At 37.9% G+C, this 20,419-nt stretch overlaps 1 protein-coding gene across 2 annotated transcripts in view; it reads right to left on the bottom strand.

Annotated features, from left to right (window-relative positions):
* Positions 1-6,868: 6,868 nt before the first annotated feature.
* cbx8.S (chromobox 8 S homeolog) overlaps positions 6,869-20,419 on the bottom strand; it is a 29,933-nt gene continuing 16,382 nt past the window's right edge. The window contains exons 1-4 of one of the 2 annotated variants that reach the window (XM_041577845.1): positions 11,760-11,849; positions 9,236-9,301; positions 9,075-9,141; positions 6,869-8,443 (exon numbers count right to left, since the gene is read on the bottom strand). In XM_041577845.1, coding sequence (XP_041433779.1) covers positions 7,604-8,443; positions 9,075-9,141; positions 9,236-9,301; positions 11,760-11,788 — 1,002 coding nt within the window. In that variant the 5' untranslated portion in view covers positions 11,789-11,849 and the 3' untranslated portion in view covers positions 6,869-7,603. 2 annotated transcript variants of the gene reach the window in all.

Below are 20,419 nucleotides of genomic sequence, written 5' to 3'. Positions count from 1 at the left end.
TATTCAGCTCATGTGACCTAATATGTATGGTTTATTTGTAAGCACCATGAATCATAGGATACCAGGGGGTGATCCTTAGTTATTAAAATGGCAGTTTGCTATTAAGGATTACCCAATGGCACATACTACTAAAAAAACATATTATTAGGAATTTTTAGATCAAGCAGGGTTTTATATTTGACCTGTTTTATGCAGGGTTTTTTTGTAGACCAAATGTGCCAGACATCTCTATCACCAACCACATAAACATCGCACTATTGTGTAGTTTTCACTCTGCAACACTCTACAGAAGTTCCAAAGAAGCAGAATTTTAATCAGAGGAGTCCCTTTTCTTGAGGGTATTCCCAACATTAACTGCAGGTCCAAGTGCCTTTTTTGGGGAATTGTATCATGCATCTTCATCCCAAACCCCATAAATGTCACGCTATTGCCAGTACCTCCACAATTAGTGAAACACCTCATGGACATTATAAGTGTTACACTGGAATAGTCCAATAAAAAAATTAAAATGGGTAAAAATATAGTGTACACAAAAAAATTTTTTTCAATACAGTCATTTAGACAAAAATGTAATCTATAAAGGCTGGAGTGAACAGATGTCTAATGTAACAACCAGAACACAAATTATTCCTTTGCATCTCTCTAATCCAGGGTTCCTCAACCTTTTTTTAACCATGAGCCACATTCAAATGTAAAAAAAGTTGGGGAGCAACAAAAGCATGAGGAAAGCCCAGGTGGGTGCCAAATAAGGGAATAAGGAAAGGAAGATCACGGTACGTATGATAAATCTTCGGTATATTTAGGTGGAAATTAATTACTTCTAATCAGAATTGGTGACATTCCATCTGCTGGAAAGACCTTCTGGTAAATAAAGCATTAAAGAGATTATTATATGATCCCCTTATATATTTATACATAGTTATTATATCACCCCTTAAGCACCTCTTCTCCAGTGTAAAAGAATTTCCATATCTTTTACCAGCTTAGTTGTCCTTCTCTGTATCCTCTCTAATTCAATAATGTCCTGTTTGAGAGCTGGAAACCAAAACTGTACAACATATTCTAGATGGGGCCTTACCGGTGCTCTATAAAGTGGAAGAATGACCCCTTCCTCCCATGAATCAGTGGCCCCTTTAATACAACTCAAGACCGTACTTGCTCTTGATGCTGCTGACTGGAATTGCTTGCTACAGCCAAGTGTATTATCTGCAAGGACTCCAAGGTCCTGCCTAATGCAGTCCCATTAAGGGTATAAGTGGCTTGGATATTTCTACAACTCAGGTGCATGACTTTACATTTATCAACATTGAATCTCATTTGGGACTTAGCTACACATATTGCCAGTTTGGCAATATCCTGTTGATCATGTTAAGAAGAATCTGTAGTCAGGAATTGCATAAGACAGAACAAAGAGCCCAAATCATGGAACTTCTATAAGTGAACATAGAGACTCCAGGTGAAAACTCCAGAAATAAGTTTACAGGGATTAGAATAATCCTACAGTACAGGCTCTATACTACAGAGTATGAGAAATGTTAGCCCACTGTCAGAGTGAGGAAAAAGTGAATGCAATAACAGCTTGACACTTCCAGAAGAGAGAGAGAGAGAGAGAGAGAGAGAGAGAGAGAGAGAGAGAGAGAGGGATGAAGACCCTGCACATGGCAAACTCAACAAGTTTGAAATACTTACTCTCCTACTTGCCAGAAAGCATCTATTACATGTATGCCTAGTTTCAGTGCAGATTGTAAGGCGCCTGTAAGAAACACAGTTGCGCAAAATTCTTATCACATTAACCGATAAATGTTTTTGTTACCTATGTTTTCACTAGTTAAGGCCTATTGAAAGTGTGAATAACTTACTTTTCACAATCCAATTCATCCTGAAACCGCTTACAAATTTAAGTTATCTTCGGTTGCCCATAAACCAGCTTGAACTGCCTTCTTTCCGTCTTCTATTCTGACAAATGCGCCTTATTACACAAGTGTTTTAAAGGCAATTACGACTACACCAATGTATATTTGATTAACAACAGTACTTTCAAATGATCTGTTTATATATCCATACTGTGTATATATGTTATACTAATACATGATGTATTTCCCTTATTTTTATTTAATAGATTTTAATTCATTTCTAATATAATTAATTTTTTTCCACATGTCTGCGTATAACACTTAAGTAGTACAACATAAATGTATTTCTCGAACATCTCTTATAATACCAATAGTATTAACCACATTAGTCCATACCAAGAGCTCTTACATGTTCTTCCAATATGCAAAAATATCCGCAAAAGCTGTTCATAGCATTGAAACCAGATTCCATAGTTTCTTGGGATTGTGGACAGTTTGCTTTAAAGGAGAAGGAAAGGCAAAACTTACTTATGGTCCCCTTGTGTAGCCCTGCTATAATCCTCCTCAATCAATAGGTTTTTTTTTTTTAAATCATTTATATTTTATTTATAAATTTAACTTGTTACGTCTTATTGCTTAGGAGTAGACAACGCGCCCATCTTAGTTAGTAAGTGCTGATTACTGCGCATGTGCCAAATTCAGGACCCCAGGTGCTCCTCCTAATTAACAGGTCATTATGCATGCAGAACAAAGCAGGAAAGTCAGTTTTCCCATCTGCAGCATCTCCGTCATTATAGTTTTAAAACCAATCATGAGTAAGTTAAACAACAATATTACACTGTCCCTGTTCCCCACAATTGTGTTTTAATCACTGGCTCCCCCTTTAGCACAAAAGTGTTCCCACTTGAGTGGGAATAGTCTCTCCACTCCTATCCCACGACTCCAATTTGTTTGTTTTACCTCAATTCCCAGGTTTCGTGTATGGAACCATTTCTTGGCAGAATGTATTAAGTCAAAAAGCTAGAATCTTGAAGCTTTGTGTTGCTGTTACTTCCACCTATGGAATCTTTTTACTGCAGTGGCATTAGTGCTTTCAGCATCCTGATCCTTACCCAAGTCAAAGAAAGCATTTTTGGCATCTCCCAAAAAGACAGGTGCCCATTGTGCATGGTGCAGTTTTCTTCTGGTTGCTGTGTTATCATATGCAAGGATATATGCTTCCACATCATCCTGTGGGGCCATATTTTGTAAAAAAAATTACTGTGTATAGCCGATTCAAAACCCACACCTAGATTACCATTTCCACCATCATAGACAATCTATATGAGTGAGGAATACTCTGTCTTCTCTTTCCACTTTCTCAATAGTGTCTACCTAGTTTGCTAGTTTGCTTTGGCAAATTATTAGTTACTTGCTGCACAGACACTGAATGCAGAAGGGCTTTAAAGGACAACGAAAGGTTAATAAAAAAATAAATCTCATTCAAAAAGTGTAGGTTGTAATCACTCACAGCCCATAGGAATTCCAATGTCCCTGGTGTCATTTAGAAGGAATGGGGCTCTGAGCCAAGGGCAAGTACAGGACTCCAGTTACGTCACAAAAATCTCACTGCACTTGAATCGCAACAGGAGAAATTTGGTCTCTGTGCATGCTTAAAATATGAAGCTTTCCTCCCTTCTTCATTGGAGTGCTACTTGATACATTTGCATGCACATCAATCCTGACCTTAATACACACCCCCCAGCCAATGAGAATCAAATTGTCATATTTAAATATATTCTCAATCACACTGCTCATTCATTCATTCAGCAGAGAGCTACGGGAAATCAACATTGCAAGTGGTGCGCAGCGAGGAGCAAGAATTATTTATTTTTTGCCTCAAAGGATACATTTACACTCTACAGTGAGGGGGTTGGGCGGCATGATTTGCACATGTGCACTAGCGAGGAAACTGAAGCAGGAATACCATATACAAGGTGGCGGTGGCGTTAAGGAACACGGGCTGCAAATATGATATATCAATACCCACTTCATTCTACAAATTGGTGAGCTGAAGACCTAGCGATCTTCCTTTACCATAGCAGAACTATTCAGGGGGAAAGTGGGTTACATTTGGCTTTCATTCTCCTTTAAGGGCATCCTCTATCCTGGTTCCAATATTTGGCACCAGCACAATTAGCGCATCCCACTTCTGACATCATACATTGCTGATTAGCAGTGAAGGAACCAGACAGCAGGTCTTGCAACAGAATGTTTAGAATTGCTTTAATTAAAGGTCAACTATTCTGATCCTGATGTACAATAACACAAAGAAGCTATTTACCTGTAAACTGTAAATTAGTCGCCCTGAAGAAGAGGAGATTTGTCGTCGGGCAACTAATCTCCCCAAATCAAACCGTGTGTCTCTGCCCTAACAGGCAGTGATCTGAAGCCAAACTTTTTAACACAGTAGCTAAGTTCATTGGACTCGAATGCACATGCCTGACAGCACTAATCTTAGAGTTGCAGAAGTATTTCTACTCTTACACACACAATTCCCGATTCTGCCACACTATACAAATCCAAGAGTGGTTTTATGAGCAACACAATGTAAAGTGCCTTCCATTGTCTCTACCAATTATCACCTCTAAACATTAGTGAACCGTTATAAGAGGTTTTGAAGTGGGGGCATTTATTCTCAAAGGACCATTCAGTATTTCATTAAAAAAAGTTCAGGACAGCATTAAAAAAGGTGAAGCTGTTCTGAAATATCCCACTCCATACTAAATATTAATTTTGGTATGTGCTTCTGTTAGAAACTATGTTAATCAGCTTGGAAGTAGAGTCTTGTAAACACCATATGGTACATGCTGGAGTCCTCTAGTGACCAAACAGAGGTACAACCATATTTACTTAAATAATTTTCCAGAACATGCTTATGAGTAAAAAAGTTCAGTTTATTACATCATATATTACAATATAGATATTGACTATGACTATGTGCTAGGTAAGTATGAAACTCGTTAGGCACTATGAATGTATTCTTATATAATGTTTTTTATAAGATTGATGTAATAAACTAAACTTTTATACTCATAAGCATGTTCTGGAAAATTATTTAAGTATATATGTGCTTCTGTTAGACCGAAATGCATAAACAGGGGTTGACAAGTAAAAAAAGAATCCTTGTGATTTTAGAATCTTTGTTGGTAGGATGAATACAGTCCCGAGACATAATCTATAAATAAAAAAAGTAGTACAAAAAGTAAGTAGGAACATGGATCATTTTGAAATGTATTTTGGGATGCTTTGAACCAGGATTACGTTTCTGTAAAATCCAAGCACTTTTTGCAAGATTTAGATTCAGCTAAATACTAACTGTTCAGCCAAACCAATTCCAAACCTTAAAAGTCATATGAAAGTGCTAGCAACTAAATAATATGTTTTTGTTCACAGATGATGCTAGTTTTATATACATTTGAATATGCACATTTTTGTGAAGGGGTAGAGAATCCCCGGCACAACATGGGTATATCTAGCAGGGAAAACCCTTGCTGATTAATTGCGGATGCAACGTTTTGGGGCGTAACCCCTTTGTCAAGCATGACAAAGGGGTTACACCCCTGAAACGTTGCATCCGCAATAAATGAGCAAGAGTTTTCCCTGCAAGAAATACCCACAGTGTGCCGGTGATTCTCGACCCCTTCACATTGAATTCAAGGTTGCCAATACCTCTTTCATCGAGCACCGGGGATTCATAAGGACAGTACGGCCAGGGTGTGCGAGGGTAATTCCCTTTTTTTCCAATTCAATTTTTGGCCATATTCATAAATTATGGATTCATTGCACCATACTTACACAGTCAAGTTAAGGTTAACCCCTCCAAACAAACCCCAGTGCACATTCACTCATACTATAATATATATATATATATATATATATATATACTGTATATATATATATATATATATATATATATATATATATATATATATATATATATATATATATATATATATATATATATATATATATATATATATATATATATATATATATATATATATATATATACACTGTATATATATATATATATATATATATATATATATATAATATATATATATATATATAGATGAAAATTGAATCAGATGAAAATTGAACATAGGACTGGCCAGATATGGGATGACTGGCATAGTTGGCAAGCTTAAATATATTGCAATATATGGACAAACAATCCCTGTTTTGTCTAAAGTGTAAGGCATTTTTCAGCATCAGTATGCACAACATGTCTCTGTCTTTAATATATTGATAATGGGTTGAGTGTATATATATATTAATAGAATCTGCAATCACAATATCACCCACAACCTCACTGCCCTCACTGTGAAGAACTTGAAGAAGGTTCTGTTCCCTTGCAAGCGTCTTTTTTTCCTCCCAAAGAAAATAAAGCCAAACTTGACAGTAAACCCTCATAGTTTAAATACTCATTTTACAATTTAAAGGGGTGATTCAGGAGTATGAGTTTAGAGTGGCCAGTTCTTAGCAAATTTTCATAGTTTTGTATTATTGGCCTTCTTCTTCTGATTTTTTCCAGCTTCGGGGGGGGGGGGGGGGTCACTGACCCAACTAAAATCAAATGCTCTGTCAGGCTCCAAATGTATTGTTATTGCTTCTTTTTATTACTCATCTTTCTATTTAGGCCCCCTATCCATATTCCAGACTCTCATTCAAATCAATGTATGGTTGCTAGGGTAATTTGTACCCTAGCAATCAGACTGCTGAAACCAAATAAAAAGCTAAATAACTGAAATGCCACAAATAATAACAAATAAAAACCAAATGCAAACTATCTCAGAATATCACTCTCTACATCATTTTAAAAGTTAACTCATGCTGCAAGAAAAGGATAGTTTGGCATCTTTTGTTCCCTGGCCAGTTTTGCAAATTTTTATGAATTCAGACATCTCGATACAGTCGATTTTTACAGTGAGCACACACATACAGACTGGCATACATACAGTAGCTCATCAGAATAGGTTTAATATTCGTTTAATTGAGCCCAAATCCTAAAATGGTTGTGGATTATTTTAAGAACGGAAGGGGCGACTTTAGAGATGAACAGATGAATTTATAGTTTTTGCAGAATTATATTATTTTAAATAACATATTTACAGCTAATACAAAACATTTTAAGGAATTGGTTATTACAGCAAACAGATAAAACAGGACTTTTTTCACACTGTCAAAGAGAAGAGCTGCAATATATTTTTTTTTATTTCATTGTGCCGCTTACATTTGTGGGTATTTGTGCCTGAAGTATTTGCAAATGTGCACAACAGATTGACCTGAACTACATATAAGCAACTGAGAGTGCACAGGTGGCAGAGAAAGGGAGTGTGCCCCAGGAAGGTGTCCAAGAACCCGTGCACATATGACATGTACGGGGAAATGTGTGAAAGTTATTGAGAAAGTTGACCCCTGTGGCTGAAAGTATTACTGGTTTGTGAATTAATGGGAATATATTGATTTTTTTTGCCTACCATCTCTTCCATGCATTGGTGATCAGCATTTTTACAAATATTTTAATTAAGTGTTCTGAGCAAGCCTTTCAACATGCTCAATTGCAGATCACACTGTGCTCTCTGTAACCAATGCAAGGTCTATTATCAAAAAATGAAGCTGGTACAAGAATGTACTTGTATTTGTATGTGTATAGATGTATATATTATATATGTATAAAGGGAGCAACAACAAAAAACAAAACAATCTCATCTTTTCTCCTTAAAGAAACCTTGATCAGTGCTGCTCTCCTTTATTGTAACTGTGAGAAAGTTTGAAGTAACATCTGTCACCAACACTTTCTCTAAGTTCTCCATTGGGGGTCTCCATGGTTCCTCTTCAGGTTCCCCCAAGATCCTAGCGACAGGTATTCGGGCAATGAGGGAGGGTTTCCCGCCATGGGTTCCCAATGCTCCCCTGTAGAAGTCGGATATTTGTTCCTGGTATCCCAAGCTGCGCCTGCTACTTGAAACACTTGATTCTTTGCACATGGAGGCCATGAAGTTAACTCTGTGTTTGGTCCTGTGTGGACGGTTGTCAGTATTAAGCTGCTGGATATCTTGCCCAGTCTGTGTCAATCCACGTTCCCTGCGCACGAAGCCAGGACCTGCCTGGTTGGAAGATACCAATTCTGTGTCTTGACGTCTTGCTAACTGGATGACACTGTGAGTAGCATGATATTTTTCTGCATTGGGATTATCTGTTCTGGCAGAGCCTGTGACAGTCTCCAATTGGTTTAAATTATTGGTAGCAGAGGTCCTTATGGCCTGGGTGCCTGCCTCGCAATGTCCTTTGTCATGGCGGTGTTTCTTTTTCCTCTTAATCTTCATTGGGTAATGTTCTCCTCTGATCTCTGTCCTCCCTAGCCGCTCCCTGAAGATGTCTCCTCTGGTTGAACTGCTCCCCTGGGAGGAGGTGGGTATGCTACGTAATCCTTCTCTGGATCTGGATGGCAGTTCCTGAGAGGGGTGACCAGGATATGGAAACCTAACTCCACGAGTAGATTCAGTACGAAACTCATATGTCTTTGCATTCGCCTTGGCTTGTGCCTAAGAAAAAGAGATTTATCTGGGATTATTGTGTTCACTCACCATTTACACCTCAAACACTATACATCTTTACAGGCTTGATTCATTTATTGTGTAATTCTGTGTACGGTTGCAAAAGCTGAACAAGCACTGAGATGTAGCACACACATAGTAACATGGGTTGAAGAAAGACAGACATCCATCAAGTTTGACCTTTTATGTCTACATAAAACCTGCCTTCTGCTAGTTTATTGAAAACAGCTCCAGGTTAGAGATGTTTGAGAAAAGTCAGTTTATGCACTCCATTAGTATATTTTGGTGCTGATCCCTGCTCCAAAAAGCACATTTTAAGGAGTGTTTATGTAATAGTGGCCCTTGGGTTATGTCACTATGAAGATATATTTATTGGGAACAATCTTCCCTTTATATGGGGTCATCTGTCCTTTTGCTGACACTAGATGCAAGCTTACCTATGGCCAGTGCAGTCTACCTCCCATTCTCATTGTGTTGGATTGTACTCAATCCAACACTGACCCAATACCCTCCTTTTTTATTGAGAAACAATGCTTAGGATTCCCATTTCAAGCAACATGCTTTGTTTTGTATGGTAAAATAAATGTTATTTATACTTATTATGAAGCTATTTACTCACCTTCAGGAGGAAAGTTTTAGGTTTAGGGCCTCGTTTTTTTGGACCATACATTTCTCTTTCTCTCTCCCTGCAAAAAAGCGTAGACAAAATCAATGATGTTGATTTGTATTTATTAGTCAGTTTAAATATTTGGGGCAAAAGACACTGAACACACCCATTACCTGTCTTCAAAAGCTGCTACTAATCTGGCATCTAAAATGTTCTCCTCTGGCTCCCAGGTGCTGTATCTAAAAAAAACAAAGGCATAAAATTAAGTTATATATTTAATGTTAAAAAGGGATATATATATATATATATATATATATATATAAGTCCCAAAGGTGCACTCCGTTTCCTCAGGAAAGTACCTGGGTGCCTGCTAAGTAAGTGTAAACATATGCAAAGAATAGTGGCACTCACAGGATTTTCAGTAGAATTTTTTGACTTTTTGTTATTAATCTCAACGTTTCGAGGGACATTGAGTTTAAAACATTTTTTACTGAAAACCCTTTGAGTGCGGCTATTTATATATATATATATATATATATATATATATATATATATATATATATATATATATATATATATATATATACTTATATTGAAAGGAGAGTCAGCACACTCTGTATAATTTAGGTGAAAACAAGTGTTGGTTTATTCACACATTTCTTTTCACCACCGGGTGTCAGTGTCCAGTCCGGACTGGACACTGACACCCGGTGGTGAAAAGAAATATTGCACTTGCTATTTGAAAAGAGGCAAAGTGATACAAGGATGGTCTTACATTCCTTATATGGACTGGTGACAGGTCCGGACTGAGAATTAAAATAGGCCCTGTCATTTCATGTACACAGAGGCCCAATCAGCCCACATAGAGACCCTAACAGCCCCCACCAGCCCACTAAATGCTGACTTTCTATGGGACCTAATAGCAGCCCCTCTGGCATTTGCCAGAACCCACAGATTGCCAGTCCGGGCCTGACTGGTGACATCATTTTTGGCGCCCAAAATACACTGATGGGGGTGGGTATTTAATTGTGATCTTTGTTACTGCACTGTATCCTTGAGAAAGGTCCCCATGTGGGACAGAAACGTCGGATGAGATGTGTGAATTAACCAACACTTGTTTTCACCTAAATTATACAGAGTGTGCTGACTCTCCTTTCAATATTACTACAAACTTGGTCGTGCACCTCTTATATATATCCATACTTATATATATATATATATATATATATATATATTATATATATATATATATATATATATATATATATATATACACATACTTATATATATATACATACTTATATATATACATACTTTTATATATATACTCAAAGACCAGTGTATGCACTCTTACTGGAATTAAGAATATTTCTGGGTGCAAGGGTCAAAATTGCTTCATATAATATTTCAGAAGGACACGCACTCCATTTTCATGTGAATAAATTGTGCTTTATTTAATGCATATCCAATGTTTCAGCCCCCATTATATATTTATATATATATATATATATATATATATATATATATACACATACATATATACAACAACAAATTAGCTAAGATAAGGCTTAATAAGTTTATATCTGACTACTGGTATTGGGGTGTCCACAAAATTAGGAGGGGAAGGTATATATATATATATATATATATATATATATATATATATATATATATATATATATATATATATATATATATATATATATATATATATATATATATATATATATATATATATATATATATATATATAACCAAAGGAATGGTGTACTCCGTAGACAAAATTAATACCTGGGTGCCAGCATGGGAAATAAACAGTGAACAAGGATTGCGGCACTCACAGGGTTTTAGTAAAAAAACAAAAAATGTTTTATTATTAAAGGAACAGTTCAGTGTGAAAATAAAAACTGTGTAAATGGATAGGCTGTGCAAAAAAAAAAAAGTTTCTAATATAGTTAGTTAGCCAAAAATGTAATGTATAAAGGCTGGAGTGAACAGATGTCTAATAAAACAGCCAGAATCCAACTTCCTGCTTTTCAGCTCTATAACTCTGAGCTAGTCAGTGACTTGAAGGGGGGCCACATGGTACATTTCTGTTCAGTGAGTTTGCAATTGATCCTCAGCATTGTAGTTTAAATATCAAGCCAAATATATATATATATTTGGCTTGATATTTAAACTACAGAACAAGCATATATAATTTCACGTTAAAGACGTGTTTCTCTGCAGTGGTATCCAACAAACAGTACTAGTGTACATAATGCTATCTTTGGTATGGTATCCAGGCTACAAAAACAGCATACTTAATACTGAGAACATACACATTTGGCATGGTATCCAGGACACAAGCTTTTACTGTTACTTCTAGCTTTATAATCAGACAACAGATTTTGTTCTTTAACCCTTTAACCGCCAAGCACGTACGGCGTACGTGCTGGCGGTTCAGGGCTCAGGCTGCCAAGAACGTACACTGTACGTTCTCCTGCAGCTGAGCCCTTCTCTCTGCTTTGGCGGCTTTTGCCGCCTCTGCAGAGAGTCAGGAGGGTAGACAGCCCCCTGGGCAACGTGGCTGGGGGGCTGTCAAGTCGGATCTGCGACGCGATTGTCGCAGATCCGACTTTTAAAGTAGCAGAAGCGCAATGGAAGCGCTGCTGCTACTTCCTTACCTGATCCACGTCGCACCACCCGCCCACTCACTTCCTGCTGCGCAGTAACTCTGCTAACATGCTGCCACGAGTCCTCCTTCAGTTCCAGCGATCCTCCTGCTACAAAAACGGTAAGTGCACGTTTTTTTACACACTTACCTGCACTTATACATACCTATAGTACATTTATACACTTACACAAACATTTTAGTAAAGATTGGAATTTTTTTTTTTTTTTACTTTAGCACATTTGGTCCCTTTTGTACACTTATTTACACTTAATTACATGTATTTGCACACTCAGACAACTTTTAGAAGTGCACAAATATGTATACACAAAAACTCACAAACTGGTGTTTTTTTTTTTTTACTTATTCATTGTACCGTTTGTTTTGCCTAAAAATATGTTATTTTGACAGCGTGACTATTGGATAATCGTTTTCGGCCACTAATTATGCTGTTGGATCAATTATTTTGTTATTTCATTGATTTACGCTATTTTTGTGGTTTTATTGCAATTTTATCCATGCATTATTGTTCCTTATGTATCTTTACTATAGTTTTGCTGTTTGGTGCTTTGGTATAGAAAGATTTATTTTACTTAGTTTGATTCGCCAGAATATATGCTTTCCAAAAATATATCATTTTTTGGGGGTCTTTTTACAGTTTTGGGGTCTTACGGCACATAACGCACAGTTGGGGCTCTCTTTTCTGCAGCTTAGTTGGCTAGCGTGAAAATTCATATGCATGTTTTTCATTTGGGGTCCGTACACGCCACATACTTTGGTAAATCTATGCATATTGGGCATCAAACTATTCAGTAGACCTCTGACGTCCATATTTAGGGTGATTTTTCTTAATACATAAAACATTGTGTGCGATAAATGCGGCAAACTGCAACAATGTTGTAAAAAGCTTTACGTTTAGAAAAGCTTTGCAGTTTGGTAGTTTGGTGTAGAAAGAGATCTTTTTTGGATTCGTCAGAATGTGTACTTTCCAAAAATATATGGTTTTGGGGGGGTCTTTGCTGTTAGGAGGGTCTTGAGGCACATAATATGAAGTCAAGGGTCTATGTTCACAGAAGGCGAATCAGCAGCGGAGAAAAATCATATGCACTATTTTCATTTGGGGTCCGCACATGCCAGCTGCCTTGGTATATCAATGCATATTGGGCATCAAACTTTTCAGGAGACCCTTGGCATCAATATTTATGGTGTTTTACAATTGTATGCAAGAAATTGGGTGAGATAAATGCGGCCAATTGCAATATTTTTAGGCAATTTTCAAAAATTTAAAAACTGTTGCTTTTATCGCCAAATTTAGGAAAGGCTTGCGACTTGGTACTTTGGAGTACAAAGACATGCATACCCAATTTGGATTCGCGGGAATGTGTACTTTCCGAAAATATATGGTTTTCTGGGGTGAATGTACTTTTTTCTACCTTTGCTCCCCCCCCCAAAACTATGTATATGTGTTGATTTTGCAGTACCTGAAATGAGAGACCATATGGGGGTCTTCCTTTTGGGGCCCCTATATGCCACGTGCTTGGGTACACCTATACATATTGGGCATCAAACTGTTCAGAGGACCCTAGGCTTTCATATTTGGGGTGATTTATCTTGATACCTAAAAGTATGTGGGAAATACGATGCTGCATGTTGGAAATTTAGGAATGGTTTGCAGCTTGGTACTTTGGAGTACAAAGACATGCATACCCAATTTAGATTAGTGGGAATGTGTACTTTCCGAAAATATATGGTTTTCTGGGGTGAATGTACTTTTTTCTACCTTTACTCCCCCCCCAAAACTATGTATATGTGTTGATTTTGCAGTACCTGAAATGACAGACCATATGGGGGTCTTCCTTTTGGGGCACCTATATGCCACGCGCTTGGGTACACCTATACATATTGGGCATCAAACTGTTCAGAGGACCCTAGGCTTTCATATTTGGGGTGATTTCTCTTGATACCTAAAAGTATGTGGGAAATAAGATGCTGCAGGGTAGACATTTGTAAGTGATTTTTGGAAATGTTACCAAAATCACCAAATTTAGGAATGGTTTGCGGCTTGGTACTTTGGAGTACAAAGACATGCATACCCAATTTAGATTCTGCAGTACCTGAAATGACAGACTATATGGGGGTCTTCGTTTTGGGGCCCCTGTATGCCACGTGCTTGGCTACACCTATACATATTGGGCATTAAACTGTTCAGAGGACCCTAGGCTTTCATATTTGGGGTGATTTATCTTGATACCTAAAAGTATGTGGGGAAATACGATGCTGCAGGTTAGAAATTTTGAAGTGATTTTTGGAAATGTCACAAAAATCACCAAATTTAGGAATGGTTTGCGGCTTGGTACTTTGGCGTAGAAAGACATGCATATATAATTTGGATTCAGGGGAATGTGTACTTTACGAAAATATATGGTTTTCTGGAGTGAACGTATTTTTTCTATCTTTGCCGCCCCCCAAAACGATGTAAATGTGTTGATTTTGCAGTACCTGAAATGACAGACCATATGGGGGTCTTCCTTTTGGGGCCCCTATATGCCACATGCTTGGGTACACCTATACGTATTGGGCATCAAACTGTTCAGAGGACCCTAGGCTTTCATATTTGGCGTGATTTCTCTTGATACCTAAAAGTATGTGGGTAATACGATGCTGCAGGTTAGAAATTTTGAAGTGATTTTTGAAAATGTCCCCAAAATCATCAAATTTAGGAATGGTTTGCGGCTTGGTACTTTGGAGTAGAAAGACATGCACACCCAATTTGGATTCAGGGGAATGTGTACTTTTTTCTGAAAATATATGGTTTTCTGGGGTGAACGTACTTTTTCTATCTTTGCCGCACCCCAAAATGATGTAAATGTGTTGAATCTGAAATGACAGATTTCAGGAAGGGGGGTCTTCCATTTGGGGCCCCCTATGCCACGTGCTTGGGTACACCTATATATATTGGGAATCAAACTGTTCAGTGGACCCCAGGATTTCATATTTGGGGTGTTTTACATTGATACCTAATGATGTGTGGGAGATATGTTGCTGTAGAGTGGAAGCTTTGAGGTCATTTTTCAAAAAATTCACCAATTTCTATAAAACATTATAACTTTAGGAAACAATTGCAACTTGGTAGTTTGGAGTACAAAGATATTTTTACCCATTTTTGGTTCACCAGAATCTGTTCTTTCTAGTAATGGGTAGTTTTCTTGGGTAAACCTACTGTTAGCAGAATGTTTGGCCTTGAAATCAAAAGTATGCCGTTTGGGAAGCGTTGCTTTGGAAATTTGGTTGTGTACTGCTTGTAGATTTTGAGCTATACAAGTGAGAAATCTCCATAAAACTATATATATTTGGTATTGCCGCGTTCAGGAGACATAGACCTTTCTAAGCTGTGTTCTCTGATATATGTGATTGTTCTTCGTGAAACATGATTTTTTTCATTTTATTAGACACTTAGAAGCCTATATTTTTGTACAGAAATAGAATTACACCAAAATTCTTGCATATTGTGAAAGTTCAGGTTGTCCTGAAAAAAACAATATATTGTTTTCGTGGTAAACTAAAAGATCACCCCAGGAAAGGCCCTTAAAGTGAAAGAGTGCAAAATATCTAAAAACTGCTTGGCAGTAGATGTTCGCATCTAGGACAAAACGACTGGCAGGTAAAGGGTTAAAAGAAATCATAGGTGGAGGGTGAAGTTTTTTGTTTGGGATGGCTAAAGTTGACCATACTCTGGCTGATTTAACCCTGTCAGATGTAGTGAACCCTAGCAACTACCTCCTGGACCTACCACTGATTTCAATAGCAACCATGCAGAACTGCAGGTGGAAGTACTTTTCCAACCCAAAATGCTCAGGATGAGTTTACAGCTGTTCCCCTTAATCTGATAATCCATAATAAGGGGTAATTTTTTTTTTCCTTAGGTGTCCTATTTTAAAAGGAAGGTTTTTTTTATTACAATTCATAAATTGAAAATGTGCTGTAGACTAAAAATTGGTTGGTTGGTTTATTTGCATGGGTTCTGATCAGCACAGCACATGTTGTTCTGATCAGCACATGTTGTCCAAGGTCGGTTAGTAGTGATGTGCGGGTCGGGTGGATTTGGGCTGACCCTCGCACCCCCCTTTCTGGCCTTCCAAATGCTGGCATCCGACTTCCGGGTTGAACTTTTATAGACGTGCGCCTCTCGCCCCACCCCTTTTGTGACATCATTGGTGGGGCGGGTGGCGTGGGTCTATAAACGGAACCCAGAAGTCGGGACCAGTGATGGGCGGGTGGCGAGCGGGTGCAGGAAAAGCACGACCCGTACATCAGTTAGCAAGGGGTTGTTCATCTTTGAACTAACTTTTCAATGTGATGTAGAGAGTGGTAATAGCCAGTTAATAGTGCTGTTAAGGACTTATAGCTTAAAATAATTATACAAGGATGGGGGCATTTTCCGGAAAGGTTGTTTGCCATAGACACCATTATAATCATATAATCCAAATTTTTTAAAATGTTTTCCTTTTTCTCTGTAATAATAAAACAGTACCTTGTACTTGATGCCAACTTAGATATAATTAATCATTTTTTGAAGCAAAACCAGGTGAGAGGGAGGGGAAGTGCCGGAAAGGGAGGGGAGAGTGCCAGAGGGGTAGGGAGAGGGAGGAGAAAAGCGCTGGTGGGGAAGGGAAAGAGCCAGAAGGGAGGGAGAGCAGCGAACATGGACTAGGGGTAAGCAGAAGACAGGTACCTGCCCAGTGCCCCCCTTTCATTGCGTGCTAGGCAGGTGCCTCTTCTGCCTACCCCTAGTTCTGGCCCTGGTGGCAGTATTGTTTGGCATTTGAGGTGCTGTTGTGCTAGTCTAACCTGTGTGTAAAGGTGAGTAAGAGACTGCGCAAGTGACCCCTAACAGCCTCACCTAAAGTCACATGCAGCTCGAAGTACCACAATCATGACACAGACCCTATTAAATAAGATGAAATGCATAACTAGACTTACTTTTGAGACCACCCCTTCCACTTCACCAGATACTCCATGCGGCCCTGCAAGAAAAAGAAAAAAAAAATGTCTGGTGAAAGGTTTATTCCAAACAGCAAGGGGCACAACAGTCTCCGGTTGCTTTACATAAGCCCTAAACATACAAGACATCTGAGAAATTAACAGATGCCATGCATTCCACAAATATGAAAGTAAAATATATCATAAAACATGGGAAGGCTATTCATGTTATAGGTTCATGTTACAAGTGGCGATTCTTACCTGAACTTCTGCCATATGATACCAAAAATGTATTATTTATTCCATGTAGCTGCTACTGACCTTCTTGCAACATTAAGGGGCAGATTTATCAATGGTCGAATAGTAAATTTAATTTTCTATTTTTTGTTTGGCCAAAACTCACAAATTTGAATTGGGAATAATCCAAACTCAATTCGGATTTGAAATTGAAATTTATTAAAGCTTTACCCTTGGAATAATTTGAACTTCGACTATTCGCCACCAAAGACCTGCTGAGTTCATGTATAAGTCAATAGGAGAGGTCCAGTGACCCATTTGAAGATGTTAAAGGAACAGTAACACAAAAAAAGTGTCTTAAAGTGTCTTTAATTTTGCCCTGCACTGGTAAAACTGGTGTGTTTGCTTCAGAAACACAACTATAGTTTATATAAACAAGCTGCTGTGCATCCACGGGGCAGCCATTGAAGAACAGGAGACACAGTAGATAACAGATAAGTTCTAAACAATTCCATTGTATACTAGAGAGCTTATCTGTTATCTACTGCATATCCTGTAGCTTTTTTCCTTTTTCAGCTTTGAATGGCTGCCCCCATGGCTACACATCAGCCTGTTTATATAAACTATTGTAGAGTTTCTGAAGCAAACATGTCAGTTTTAACAGTGCAGTACAACAGTACATTATATTGTCATTACTTCTTTTTTGTGTTACTGTTCCTTTAATAGCCTTCCTGACATTCAAGTTTTTTTCGTTGAAAAAACTCTATTCAAGTTTAGTCAAATTTGATTCGAGTTTTCGAGTCGGTAATATGCGTTCAAGTTGATCGAATTTCGAGTATATTCTAATTTATTAGAGTAAAAAAAAAAATTCACATGAAATTTTACCTTTGATAAATGGGCCTCTAAATGTAATTGCTTAGAGAAACCAAAAACAGCTATCTTTGTCTCACAAACGACACACAATCAATTCTATACATTAACATCTAGGCAACAACATTAATTAAAAACCCTTAGTAACTAAAAGGACTAACAACATTTACATTTCTTGGTTAAGTTAATTGTCTCTGTACTGATATCCTCTATCTCACAGTAAACCACTTCCCTATACACCTTCAATACATTACCAATTTTGGAGTTTGATGTTCTACATTAGGACTAGCAGCTCATCTAAGCTTCATTATAAGGGCCATGGCACACAACCAGATTCGCACTGGTTTAATCGAGGGAAAATGTGATTAAGATGTAAGTAATGTGATTTACTTGCAGAGAAATTATTTGAAGATTACTTATCGGCAGCAGATTCCACGGGCAACAAATCTTGTCTGCATCACCCTAAGGGGGTTGCCAGAAATTAAAACATTAGCAGACATTTTCATTTGTCATAGCAGCTGATGCTATTGGGCCATAGGCAGATTTTCATTAAGGCGTTCATTAAGGAGTTCACAGGCGCCATCTTCAGCTGCTTTGGTAATCTTTGGAATGAGACCGGCGCTTGAGCAATTTTCGTGAGTTTTGGCGCATACGCAGTTGTCGTGACACTGACAATTGCTCCAACTGCGCATGCGCCGATACGCAGATCTCATTTCAAAGATTACTGAAGAGAAGAGGATGGCTGCTGTGAACTCCACTGGACAGAATCTGCACGGAGGGGTAAGTAAAGAGTTAGGGGCATTTGCCCGGGGTAGCAGCTAGGCTGGGGGGAGGAGGGAGAGGGATGTAAGATTAGTAGGTTTTTTTTTATTTTATTAAGGGTTTGTTTCTCCTTTAACCATGTAGTCTTTGGGGGCATCAGTTAGTAGCTCTTAAGTCAGCCCATGTATGGGACAGATTTCAGTTGTAGTGCATTTTAACACAAAAATCCACCCTGTGTTCAGTTGTAGTGCATTTTAACACAAAAATCCACCCTGTGTGTTAAGACAGGTGAATTACAATTAGAGATGCACCGAATACAGGATTCGGTTCACGGTTTGACCAGGATTTGGCCGAATCCTTCTGCCCAGCCGAAGGAGGGAAGGGAAATCACGTGATTTTTTGTCACAAAACAAGGAAATAAAAAATGTTTTCCCCTTTCCACCCCTAATTTGCATATTCAAATTAGGATTTGGTGCAGTATTCGGGCGAATCTTTAGCAAAGAATTTGGGGTTCTGCTGAATTCAAAATAGTGGATTTGGTGCATCTCTAATTACAACTTTTGCCAATGCTAATAATACGGGACTGATTCAGTTGTTTCCCACCAGGGGAAAATCACAGGTAAAGAAACGGTTTATGTAACATTAGACATTACCCAAACAAAAAAAAATATTATTATTATTTTAGAATTCAGATGCAGAATGCACTCAGTTCAGTGCCGAGATGTAATGTGAATAAACGGATTACCAATCAGCCTTGTATTGCACATTTTACATATAAATACTGCATATTGTGCATTGATCCCTTTACTCTGTTAAATGAAAGGAACCAAGAGCATGTGCTATGAATAGAAACATAGTAAGTAAGGTTGAAAATAGACACACGTCCATCAAGTTCAACCTTTGAACTCTATTTTAACCTGCCTTACTGCTAGTTGATCCGGGGGGGGGGAATCCTTCCCGACTCCAAAATGGCAATCGGACTAGTCCCTGGATAAACTTGTGCTATGAGCTATCTTCCATAACCCTGTATTCCCTCACTTGCTAAAAAGCCATCCAACCCTTTTTAAAGCTATCCAATGTATCAGCCTGTACGACTGATTCAGGGAGAGGATTCTACATCTTCACAGCTCTCACTGTAAAAAAAACCCTTGAGAATCAGAAGAAAAAAAGATGGTAAGGTACTGAAGGCCTCATCAGAGGCATTGCCACTGCAGCCTAAAACAAAATATAGCATCTCTAAACTAATTATTTGTTAAGTTTTAATGAACTTTAACAAGATTCCAAGAATCTTTAACAGGATTTTGTTATAAGTGTCTAGGCCGAGTATAAACACTTACAATGCGAAGGCGTTCATAATGTAACAACAAATAGATAATGCACGGTTCTTGAAATGTCACCTCTGATACATGTATGTATTTTATTTTATTTCTGAAAACAATAAAACAGTTGTATAAAAAAAAAAGAAAAGTGTCTAGGGTCTCAGCATGTAGTCGATTGGGTAGATATCTAGTTGATTGGGTTGGGCATGACCCAGCTGTCTGTATATATTGGTACTAAAGACAACATCAATGGTACATGGAGGACCTTAAAGAGTGAGTTCATGGATCTTTGGTCTAAGATTAAAGACAAATCATCCAAGGTAATTTTGTTTGAAAATGTTATCTTTGTCATGTCTCTAAGCAAGAGCTTAGAGAGCTAAGTGCATAGCTAAAGCCTTGGTGTACAAAAGACTAGGCTTGGGTTCCTAGAACACTGGGCTAATTTTTCCATATGGTACAAAGTATACAACTGTTAAAGATTGCAACTAAATGGAAGTGGTCAGCTGTGCAAGGAAAGAACCACTAAGAGGCTGGAG

Source organism: Xenopus laevis, chromosome 9_10S, assembly GCF_017654675.1.
Source record: "Xenopus laevis strain J_2021 chromosome 9_10S, Xenopus_laevis_v10.1, whole genome shotgun sequence".
Taxonomy (NCBI): Eukaryota; Metazoa; Chordata; class Amphibia; order Anura; family Pipidae; genus Xenopus; species Xenopus laevis.
Note: the sequence above shows the minus strand (reverse complement) of the source record. Positions and strands in the feature narration are given on the sequence as shown.